The sequence below is a fragment of the Arachis duranensis genome, chromosome 2 (genome assembly GCF_000817695.3).
Source record: "Arachis duranensis cultivar V14167 chromosome 2, aradu.V14167.gnm2.J7QH, whole genome shotgun sequence".
Taxonomy (NCBI): domain Eukaryota; kingdom Viridiplantae; phylum Streptophyta; class Magnoliopsida; order Fabales; family Fabaceae; genus Arachis; species Arachis duranensis.
In genome coordinates, this window is record NC_029773.3 from 71,625,495 (window position 1) to 71,638,315 (window position 12,821).

At 31.3% G+C, this 12,821-nt stretch overlaps 1 protein-coding gene across 1 annotated transcript in view; it reads left to right on the forward strand.

Moving 5' to 3' along the window:
* Positions 1–8,799, forward strand: part of LOC107474850 (alcohol dehydrogenase 2-like) — a 15,779-nt gene extending 6,980 nt beyond the window's left edge. Inside the window, exons 4-10 of the mRNA XM_016094493.3 lie at positions 6,099–6,430; positions 6,948–7,030; positions 7,277–7,352; positions 7,444–7,505; positions 7,620–7,715; positions 8,368–8,529; positions 8,613–8,799. Coding sequence (XP_015949979.1) covers positions 6,099–6,430; positions 6,948–7,030; positions 7,277–7,352; positions 7,444–7,505; positions 7,620–7,715; positions 8,368–8,529; positions 8,613–8,729 — 928 coding nt within the window. The 3' untranslated portion in view covers positions 8,730–8,799. The remainder of the gene's footprint in view (positions 1–6,098; positions 6,431–6,947; positions 7,031–7,276; positions 7,353–7,443; positions 7,506–7,619; positions 7,716–8,367; positions 8,530–8,612) is intronic.
* The last annotated feature ends 4,022 nt before the right edge of the window (positions 8,800–12,821 follow it).

Here is a 12,821-nt window from a genome sequence, read left to right on the forward strand (position 1 = left end):
TTATCAAGTATTATAAAATAAATTTTAATGATTTTATATTTTATGTTAATGTTTAAAATATTATTTTAATATAATTTTTTGATATTATAAAAAAGTTTTGCATAATAATTAATTTTATTAAATAAAAAATACTCATATATTTTATATTTATATATTTAAGAATAAAAGATTCTGTTGCTGTTTAAAGTATTGTGTATTAAAGAATTGTCATTTAAAGTATTTATTTATGTACTAGGATGTTTTATATTTATTGGAATCTATCTATACTCTTCTTTTATATTAGCCTTTGATTTTCATCTAATAAAATCTAATGGCCTATATAAGTGTGACTCATTCAATAAGCACATAATTGTTGAGCTCGTTTTAGATGAGTTAAACCTCAAAATGGTCCCTAAGATTAGCGTTTTGCACTAAAATCGTCCCTAAGATTCCAATTGCACCAATTACGTCCATGAGATTGAAAAAAATGCACCATATTAGTCCCTGACCTATTTTTCATTAATGACATGATGACATGGCATGATGACGTGAACTGTAAGTGAGACTGTCACTTCATGATTTGACCACGTGTAATAGTATGATGATGTGGTGACCAGTGACACGTGACATGCTGACGTGGATGGTTGTGCCACGCGTCACAATGTTATTTGGCCACGTGTCCGGTTGTGCCACGTGTCACAACAGTATTCGTCCACGTGTCATCTATTATGCCATCGTTGTATATGCACCAAATTAGTCCCTCACTTTGCACTAAGTGACTCATTTTAGTCCCTGAAATTGAATGTCGTGCACCAAACTAGTCACTTCACCGATTTTTCTCATTTTTTTAAATTTAAAATTTTAATATCTTGGATACACTAATTTCAATTCTATTTTTTCATATATCATTTAAATACAAATGCTTTTATAAAATTTTTTAAGATTTTTTTAATTATATAATTTTTTTAATAATTTAACATTGATAAATTTTGTAATATATAAGTATGTTATTATAAAAAAATAATTATATGATTGATTAGACACATTTTTTTCATAAAAAAATATGTGTTTTTAACAAGAAATTAATAATTAAAATAAACATTTTTTTCTTATGAAATACACATTTTCGTTATGTATAAATGAGTTAGATTGAAGGAATTTCAAGCACCCTCACTACCATCTTTGACCTCTACAGTCTAGACGAAAGAGGTCGGAGATGGTAATGAGGGAACTTGAAATGCCTTCACGTCAACTCCAAGACGGCGGCTATTAGAGGTATCTGCAAGAAAAAAAATATTTTATAAAAGTACTGAAAGGTCGAAGATGGTAGTGAAGGTGTTTGAAAAGCCTTCACGTCAACTCCAAGTCGGCGATTAGGGTATTCGCAAGAGAAATTTTTTTTTATAAAAACACTTTTATTTGAAGAACATGTGAAAAAATAGAATTGAAATTAATACATTCAAAAAATTGAGAATTTTGAATTTATAGAAAAAATGAGAAAAAAATTGGTGAATGGACTAGTTTGGTGCACGACATTCAATTTCAGGGACTAAAATGAGTCACGTAATGCAAAGTGAGGGACTAATTTGGTGCATATACAACGATGAAAAAATGGATGACACGTGGACAAATACTGCTGCGACACGTGGCACAACCGAACACGCGGCGAAATAACATTGTGACACGTGGCACAACCATCTACGTCAGCATGCCATGTGTCACTGGTCACCACATTATCATACCATTACACGTGGCCAAATCATGAAGTGACACGTGTCACTTACAGTCCACGTCATCATGCCATGTCATCACGTCGTTAATGGAAAATAGGTCATGGACTAATATGGTGCATTTTTTTCAATCTCAAGGACGTAATTGGAGCAATTGGAATCTCAGGGACGATTTTAGTGCAAAACGCCAATCTCATGGACTATTTGGGGTTTAACTCCGTTTTAGACATATCTCGATTAAATTATGTTATTTTTATCAAAATTAGGCCAGACAAATCAATTTGACTGAAAAAATGGTGAATCAAATCTTAAACTAATTTAAATTAATATTATTTTTTTTATAAAAAATGACTACAATATCCTTATTATAGAAAATGATTAAAATACTCTTATTATATATATATATATATATTAATTTTAAAAATTCTAAATCCTAATCCTATGATAGAAAAATAAATTTAATTCACCATTTTTCTATCAAATTTATTTGTTTGGCCTAATTTTGACAAAAATAACACATATTTAATTGATTATATGTATTAAATTTAATTATTAAAAATATCTTTAAAAAAAGACATTTTAGATGTCTTTATTTGAGTGGCTCCCATATTACAAATATGCATCTGTATTTTTATTCTTCACTCTCAATCTATTTTCAAAATTCTCTTAGAAAAATATTGAAAACATTTTAACATTTTCAAAAATTTTTATTATTTTAAAAAATATTTTCTTAATTCGTTTTCAAAAAATATAACCAAACATATATTAAGTTTTATTTTTTATTTTCACATAAAATAAAAACTAAAAATAAAAATTATCAATAGTCTAAAGAAGAAGTTGAATTTAGGTTACTTTTTCATCCTTTTAATGTAGTCACCAAAATAGATTTAAAACTTAGTTATTGTAGTGTCTGTTAACATAATTATGTAGGAGATAATTTATTTTTTCTCATAATGATAGTATAAAAGACATAGCAAAAAAGAGAAATTTGTACCATTATATATCTTGGTTCAGCCATTTAATATAATGTGATTTATATTTACTCTCCACCATATATATTTTTTACTATAATTTTCAGAAATTACAAACATCAATTTTTTAGAATTATTTCTAATTCTATCAAGAAACACTCACCTTTCAAACCAAGCTTCTTTTGGTTAAGTTCTGTGTCGCCTAGACTACAACACTAATTAAATACTTTTTCGATTTAGCAAGAGAAGTTTCTCATATTCATAACATAAAATAGAAATACATCAAAAGAATTTGACATATTCAATGATTTTTTTTTAAATTAAATTCTCTTTGATTTTTTTTAATGACTTTTATTAATATCTCACATTTTTTTTATTGAAAACAAAAAAAGATAAACTAAAAAAAACAATGAATAAAATGAAAGAAAAGATGAATGTAGCAAAAATCTTATGAAAATTTAGAAAACGATGCCCTTACTTTTTGCCTTTTAAGTCTTCGCTAAATGCTCCTTTTATATTTCCAAAATTTGAAGCTATCCACAGTGACAATTTCTACACTCTAAAGACAGGGTCGTAGTTGTCTTTCTCCTTTAGAAAAATGAATGCAACAGCAGAGGTAGTGAAGATGCAAATATGACGTGGACACAAGGTGGCAGTGATAGAGGTCATAATCATAGTTATCAAACCGGACTAGATCGGTCGGTTCGATCGGAAAACTGGTGAACCGGACCCTTAAATAATCCAGCTACAAGTCTCGATCTATACAAAACACACTGGGTTTTTGTGTTTCTTTCGGTTTCATTGATAGCAGAAGAGCCTTACTCTATAGGATAGGGGCACTAGCGCTTTATTTAAAAAAAAAAGTAAAGGGGCCTGAAAACGTAGGAAGTTCCAGTCAAAAAGCTTTTTTACGATTATGTTAGACTCAGTCCTTCGCCTAGCTAGCCTCGAAAACTGGTGAACCGGACCCTTAAATAATCCAGCTACAAGTCTCGATCTATACAAAACACACTGGGTTTTTGTGTTTCTTTCGGTTTCATTGATAGCAGAAGAGCCTTACTCTATAGGATAGGGGCACTAGCGCTTTATTTAAAAAAAAAGTAAAGGGGCCTGAAAACGTAGGAAGTTCCAGTCAAAAAGCTTTTTTACGATTATGTTAGACTCAGTCCTTCGCCTAGCTAGCCTCGGTGAAAACCGGAGTGAACCGCACATTGAAACCGGACCGGTCAGACCGGGCACGTGAATTTTAAAAAATTTTGACACTGCATCACCTGCAAGATTCGAACCAGGCACTCCTTGGAAAATAAAGGAATTTGTAACCACCAGGCTACCATGCTTTTTTGGTTTTTTTGATGCCTTTTTATAAATATATTATAACTTATTAGACATATCCTAATTAATAACTTTATCTTATTAACTCTTTTATTCATGTAAAATTTAAAATCTCCTTACACTTTTGTCTTTTTATTCTAATGATTAATTTTATATTTAATTTAATTAATTTTTTATTTTATATTTACTCACTTAAATTAATTATTTTTTAATTTTACATAATTATTAAAAATATTAAATGTTGTTAAATATTCTTTAAATTAAAAAGATAAATAAAAATAATTTTATTAATCATACCATATTTTTGTTATTGATAATTATATAATATTTATTAATATTAACTCTTTTTCAACATATATTTGATTAATATAATTAATTAATAAATTATTGATATATTAAAATAATTTAATTTTGCATAAAAAAATTTTAGTATAAAAAAATTAAATTTTATATAATTATTTAATTATAACCGAGTCAACCGGTTCAACCTGTGACCCAACGGTTGAACCAGTGACCCGGTGACCCAATAATCTCACCGAGTTAATTACCGGTTCGGTTCTGATAACTATGGTCATAATTGTGTTGTCTTTGCTGTCTTTTGCTGTTTCTTTTTCTTCTTTATGTTGGTGGTTATTTGTCTTTTGTTGTACTGATCAAATCAGCACCGTTGAACTATTTCTTTGGCTCCAAGAATTAATTCTTTCCCTCCATCATATTTTCATTTGCAAACTTTGGTGTCAAAAATAAACTCACTATTTCTACTTGCTTTTGTGCTATGCCTGAATATGTGATGCTGTATAATGCTTCTTGCTTTCCTTGTCCAAACTGTAGCTGTAATACCCAATTTTCTGTCCAAAACTAATTGGCTTTATTTCCTTTGGGCTGTGCAACTTTTTTTATATGGCCTACACAAACATCACTAATCAAATAACACTTGGGTTAATCAAGTTGGGTTAATCTAGTGGTTAGTTTACTAGTCCGTTTAAATAAGTATTAGAGGTCGAATCCCTTCTTGTGCATGCCGCAACTCATGGCCAATAATAAACCCTTAAATGAAGTTCGGTACTACGACGAATTAGTCCTTAACTTACTGAATTGAGAAATACCATGAAAAATAAAAAAAATAACACTTGGATTTTTTTAACTCAACCAAATATGTTTGTCATCATAAAACGTAATATTACTGTTTTCTAAAGTCAACAAAAAAATAACTAAACCAAACACACCTTTAGCTTCTGAAAATGAATTCCAATTTAGAATGATGCATGAGTCATGCTTTGCTTGTAATACAAACTTGGCTTATATACATGAGTACACTAACTTGCCTCACTAAGTTAGTTAAGCTAGCCTCGCTAACATAATAATTAACTTATATTTTCAGACAATAACGAACTTCATATTACCAATTCTATTGTGCCAGGTTGCAGCTATGCTAATTAATTGACTTTCTAATCCTGACCACACACATCATCTACCAACATAGCGAAGGATGTGTATAATGAGGTGGGGAAAAAAAAATCAATTATAGTGTATATAAGATAAACAAATGTTTAATTTAAAATTTTCAATTCAGAATTTAGTTCATTAAGAAAAAGAGGAAAAGTGTATTAATTAACTTCAGTGAATAAACATTTGTCATAAAACTATTCATCCCCAAATTTAAACCGGTAGAAAGAGGCAACATATATAATTATATCTCTAACTCTCTCTGTTCTTAAATAAGAGTCTCTTTCAAATTCTCTTGATTTTTATATAAGTCTTTTTTTTTTATTTGTCTTATGCTATTTTTTTTTCATTTTTTTTATTCACCAAGAATCTAACTCTAAATTTTTCAGAGATAGAGATATGATACTATGTCATGAAATCACTCATTTAAAAAACTTAAGATAATAAAAAGAGACAATATATATACATGACTACTAATGTCCGAGAGAATTTACGAAAAGAGTTATATGTGATTAATTAATTTATTTTTTCTCTTATATCGAGTATGAATTATTATCTTGTGTGAATTTCTTACATGATTTTAATCCCGAGTGATCTCTCATTGAACTGGATTACTAACTAATTTTCTATTACTAAGCAGGGTTGTGGAGAGTGTAGGTGATGGTGTATCAAATCTCAAGCCTGGTGATCATGTTCTTCCACTATTCACTGGAGAGTGTGGGGAATGCCCAAACTGCAAGTGTGAAGATAGCAACATGTGTGAGGTGTTGCGAATAAACCCAACAAGAGAGGGTATGATAAGTGACGGAAAATCAAGGTTCTCTACTATAAAAGACAAGGAACCTATAAGTCACTTCCTTGGCACATCCACTTTTAGCCAATACACAGTTGTTCATTCAGGAAGTGTTGTTAAGATCAATCCCACACTTCCTTTGGACAAAGCTTGTCTCCTCAGTTGTAGCATCTCAACAGGTTCTTAACCATTTTAATGTATCACACATTATAAGAACAAAAATACTATGTACATCAAAATTAATTATTATATATTTATGTATAAATATATATGTTGTTTAACTCATTTTTATACTAATGACTGATTTTGATATGCACTTAACACTATTGTTAGAAGAAATATGCCCATAGCTATCGATATAGTGACTAACAAAATTTGGTCACTAACGGTGACCAATTAATTATTCATGAGTCAAAATATTTGGTTACTAGATCGATAACTATTCTATAGACTAATTATATTTGGTTACCTTTTTCTCTATCAAAAATTTCTTTTGTATTGATTTGTTTTTATAAATATGTAATAATTTTTTTGTAATTTTTTATTAAACTCATATATATGTATATATATGTTGCGAAATCATTTTTCTAGGATAAAAAATAAACAAACTCACCCAATACATCTCTGAATAATAGCTGAAGTATTTTACTGTTTTGTTTGTCCAAAAATTAAGACAGAAAATTTTAAATTTTTCAGGGATAGGATCAATTCTCAATGTTGCCAAACCAAAGAAGGGGGCTTCAATAGCAATATTTGGGCTTGGAACTGTTGGACTGGCTGTAATATCTATTTAAATTATACTATAACGATTTTATTTATTTCAAGCTAAAAAAAAGATCTACTTCAAGTTTAAGGACAAATGAGAAAAATGGTTGAGATTGCCAAACTATCCTTATAATTTTTAGATAAATAAATTTTTACAATTTCTTAAGGCTTTTTATGTTTCAAAAAAAATATATACTAAATTTTTTAATCAATTTAGAATTATAAAAATTCTTATAATTCTCCTATGGTTATACGATTAGGCAGCCGAAGGTGCAAAAATTGCTGGAGCATCCAGGATAATTGGAATTGACAAGAATCCCAACAAACTTGAGTATGGTAAGCACGCATATTGCTGCTAACCCAACAAACTTCACAAGTAATTTCTGACCTGAATCATTTTTTCTTTTCTTTCACATCTCAATGCCAGCCAGGAAATTTGGACTAACAGACTTCGTAAATCCAGAAGAACATGAAAGACCAGTTCATGAGGTAAAAAAAAAAACGAAAAATAAAAAAGAAATCTTTAAGATATTTTTCAATTAGCTCATTTACAATATTATTATTATATCATAATTGCCAAAACCTTTGTTACAATCTATATAGGTCCTCAAAGAGATGACAAATGGTGGAGTTGATAGGTGCATAGAATGCACTGGAAACATTAATGCCTTAATGTCTGCAATGGAAGCTCTCCATGATGTATGTGATTTTCAAGGGATAGATCACATCATGTTGATATTTTTACATAATCTTGTTATTTTTTATGATGTTTTATTATTCATAAAAATGTGGAATTTAGATGTTACGAAGGAGTAACTAGAAGTTTAGCAAAATAAGTATGAGTGGTTGGATGAGCTCTAGGTTGATGAGGGTACTTGAAAAGAATCGTGATGTTTAATCTAGTAACGGAATAAGTAAGTGTTACATGATTTAGATGAATTCATACCAGATGGTTTTGATAAAGGAGTTATCAATATTGAAACAGAGACCGAAAGACTTAGATTGAGCGATAAAAACGGAAAGATAGAGACTAAAATAAGTCTCAATATTGTGTTTAGTGTAAAGTAGGAGACAAAGACTGAGAATGAAATAAGAATGAAACTCTAATTTAATTTGCACAAAAAATAAAGTTGAAATTAATTAATTGAAATAGGAATATTTTTATCCTTGGTTGAACCTTTGTAAGTTATAAACTGTCTATTTAAGCCGACTTCAAGCGATAACCATAAGAATTCATTCGCATTACTTGGTTGTTATCACAAGTACATACTCATTTGTACTCATTTTTTATATTTTCTCCTCAATTATGTGTATTTATAATTTATTAACTTAAAAAATTTGAAATATGCAGGGATGGGGTGTTGCTGTACTTGTTGGAGTGCCTAGTGGTGATGCAGTTTTCAAGACTAATCCCTTCAATTTTCTTAATGAAAAGACAATTACAGGCACAACCTTTGGGAACTACAAGCCTAAGACTGGCCTACCAACACTAGTTGATATGTTCATGAACAACGTAAGTACAATCAACTCAATTTCTTATTTCAATTTAAACTATACAAAAAGAAATTGAGTTATACACTCTTTTTTTTTTGGCAGAAATTGGAGCTGGGCAAGTTTATAACTCATAGAGTTCCTCTTTCTGAAATCAATAAAGCCTTTGATTACATGATCAAAGGACAAGGTCTAAGGACAATCATAGACATGAACGACTAGTGTTTTTTACAACTTTAGTCCTGTTGAAATTAAAGGAAAACTACTATTTGATTTTATATATATTTTTAAGTAATGCTATATTTATATACTTATATATCAGATTGATATTGGAAAAACAAATTTGCCGAGATGTGTCAGAGTTGACAATAACAAGTAACTTTACAAAGTAGGCAAGTAGCACTAGGGTGTTCATGGATGGGATCGTATCCGCAGATCTGCGGTAAATATCCGCATTCAATTTGAAAATTGCGAATACGATTCGATCTGCAAATTGATAGGACCAGATCGGATCCGATCCGCACCTTTGCGGATCGGATCGCGGATATATGCTCTACATCCGCGTATCCGATCCGTGGATCTGATCCGCACAATAATAATTAAAAAATAAATAAATATATGTGTTTGGTATTATATTTACTTATTTGTATATTTTAGTTAGTAATTATTATCCATATATTATATTATTTTATTTTTGTTATTTAGAAAGAATTTGATTAAAAATATTTTAAGAATAAATAAGTTTAAAAGTGTGAAAGAAATATTTTTATTGAATTTTTTATATAGAAACATGATTAAAAAGAGAAGATTTAATTATGCGGATATATCCGATATCCGATCCGATCCGCACATTTGCGGATCGGATTGGATCGGATTGGATCCGGTACTAAAAGGGCGCGGATATCATATTCGATCCGATCCGATAAAAATTGTGCAGATCGGATCGAATTTTAGATTATATTCGATCCGATCCGATCCGCGAACACCCCTAAATAGCACAAGCCACAAGCTTTTATCTAAAATCCGCTTTAGACCAATCATCTCAAAATGAAAACAAATCAAAATTGAATACCTTCAAGCCACTTCAGCACGTTTTCATATCACAAAATCAAAGTCTAATATTTCCTTCACAATTTTGGAATGATTAGAGCCTTTGGATTTCATTCACAGGGTTTAATCGCCGTAAAAAACAAAAGCGTTGAATACTGTTCGATTTTTTGTCGGATTTGATAAATTTAGAAAACTCCAAATTAATATGATAATGATCAAACATTATTAAAATAATTAATTATAAAATTATTAATTTAAATTTTAATTCATATTTGTTAATTAATAATTTTGTTGCTTGTAGATTTTGTTTTGGACCAAAAAAAATAACAAGCCTAATATGAAGTTAAGATTCACTCTTAATACAAAAATGTTTTAATTATTATAGCTGATCAATGCTTGGTTAGTTGGGTAAGTATATTGTTGAAACAAACCCATTTAAAATCTTTGCTACAAAGACAAAAGTTTGGTCCAAAAACAAAAAGGGGAAAAGCAAAGGTTGCATGTTTTCAACGGATGCCACTTTCACTCATTGAATGGATTTCAAAATTCAATTAACATGCATTAATAGCATTGAAAACATAAAAGAGAAAGTAAAAATTGATTTGATTGCCTTTAATGAGCTACACGCTACCAAACATGGGGAGTGTAAACTTAATTCATTTTTATTCCCTTTTTTAATTCATTTGAAATCTTTTTTTGCATTCTCTCTCTTCTCTTTCTTCTCTATTCGGTTGTCACTTCACAGGAAAGATGGAAGCAAAAACAAGCTATCAGAAGAAAGAAGAAGAAGCTAGTTGCAAGCAAGAAGCCATTGTGATGATGGCGTTAGGAAAAAGAAGGTCCACAGTAGGGTGTGGTTGAGATCTTTGCCACTTATGGTAAGAAGTGGTGAGAAAGTCTCAACCTCTCCATACACGAAAATGGAAGAAGATCCAACTCGGTCAGAGAAGAATATCCCTTGGGGTATGGCTCGTCTCTACTTTTGATCAACCATCACAGAAGGTAGCTACTGTAGCTACGTGGAGGAAGAGACAAAAGATAGAGTAGATGGAGCTGTCAAGTGATGAGCGGATAATTTATACGCTTTTTGGCATTGTTTTTAGGTAGTTTTTAGTAAGATCTAGCTACTTTTAGTGATGTTTTTATTAGTTTTTATGCAAAATTCACATTTCTGGACTTTACTATGAGTTTATATATTTTTCTGTGATTTCAGGTATTTTCTGGTTGAAATTGAGGGACTTGAGCAAAAATCTGATAGGAGGCTAAAAAAGGATTACAGATGCTGTTGGATTCTGACCTCCCTGAACTTGAAATGAATTTTCTGGAGCTATAGAACTCCAAATGGTGCGCTCTCAATTGCGTTAGAAAGTAGACATCCAGGGCTTTCCAGCAATATATAATAGTCCATACTTTATTTGAGTTTAGACGACACAAACTGGCGTTCAACGCCAGCTCCATGCTGCATTCTGGAGTAAAACGCCAGAAACACATCACAAACCAGAGTTAAACGCCAAAAATACGTTACAACTTGGCGTTTAACCCCAAGAGAAGCCTCTGCACGTGTAAAGCTCAAGCTCAGCCCAAGAACACACCAAAGTGGGCTCCGAAAGTAGATTTATGCACTTAGACTTATTTCTGTAAACCCTAGTAACTAGTTTAGTATAAATAGAACTTTTGACTATTGTATTAGACATCTTTGGATTATCTTTTGATCCTTTGATCACGTTTTGGAGGCTGGCCATTTGGCCATGCCTGGACCTTATTCTTATGTATTTTCAATGGTGGAGTTTCTACACACCATAGATTAAGGGTGTGGAGCTCTGCTGTTCCTTGAGTATTAATGCAATTACTATTATTCTTCTATTCAATTTAGGCTTATTCTTATTCTAAGATATTCATTCGCACTTCAACCTGATGAATGTAATGATCCGTGACACTCATCACCATTCTCACTTATGAACGCGTGCTTGACAAACACTTCTGTTCTACCTGCGAAAGCTAGAGTATGTATCTCTTGGATTCCTGACCCACGATGCATGGTTGCCTCGCCTGACAATTGAGCCTCCCATTCCGTGAGATCAGAGTCTTCGTGGTATAAGCTAGAATCCATTGGTAGCATTCTTGAGATCTGGAAAGTCTAAACCTTGTTTGTGGTATTCCGAGTAGGATCTGGGATGGGATGACTGTGACGAGCTTCAAACTCGCGAGTGTTGGGCGTAGTGACAGACGCAAAATGATCAATGGATCCTATTCCGACATGATCGAGAACCGACAGATGATTAGCCATGCTGTGACAGCGCATTTGGACCATTTTCACTGAGAGGACGGGAGGTAGCCATTGACAACGGTGAAACCCAACATGCAACTTGCCATGGAAAGGAGTAAGAATGATTGGATGAAAGCAGTAGAAAAGCAGAGATTTAGAAGGAACACAGTATCTTCATGTGCTTATCTGAAATTCCCACCAATGAATTACATAAGTATCTCTATCTTTATTTTATGCTTTATTTATCTTTATATTCGAAAACCATTATAGCCATTAGAATCCGCCTGACTGAGATTTACAAGATGACTATAGCTTACTTCATACCAACAATCTCCGTGGGATCGACCCTTACTCACGTAAGGTTTATTACTTGGACGACCCAGTACACTTGCTGGTTAGTTGTGCGAAGTTGTGAAAAATAGTGATATTACAATTGTGCGTACCAAGTTGTTGGAGCCATTGAGATCACAATTTCTCAGAATATAGGCATACAAAAATCATGAGGTCTTTAATTAAAGTTGTAATGGGGCCAAGGTAAAGGTAAGGGCATATGTATAAGGCTAAGTGAGCTAATTTAGTGAATCCTTGATTAGTCTAAGATCTCACCTAACATACATATTTTGTAAAGCAAAGCTTTTTTACCTATTTTCCCATATTTTCCCCATATTTTTCCCACCTTTTATATTACATGCTCATATCTTAATTTTTTATTTATGTTTATCCCATGTGCGTCACTTTTTGCGTTTGGGGAATTCTTTTTGTATCCCCTTTATTCAAATACTGAAAAATAATTTTTTTTGTTACACATGGTAATTAAATTATTTTGACTTCACATGAGCATGCTTCCCAAAACTTGTAAAAATAAAAAATATATTTTTTAAATTCTTTTTAACTTTCTACCCTTTTGTTTCTATCATCCATGTTCCCATAAGGTTGCCACACTTACACAATACACAATTTCTATCTTAAACTAACCAAGGATTCAACTTGGGATTTTT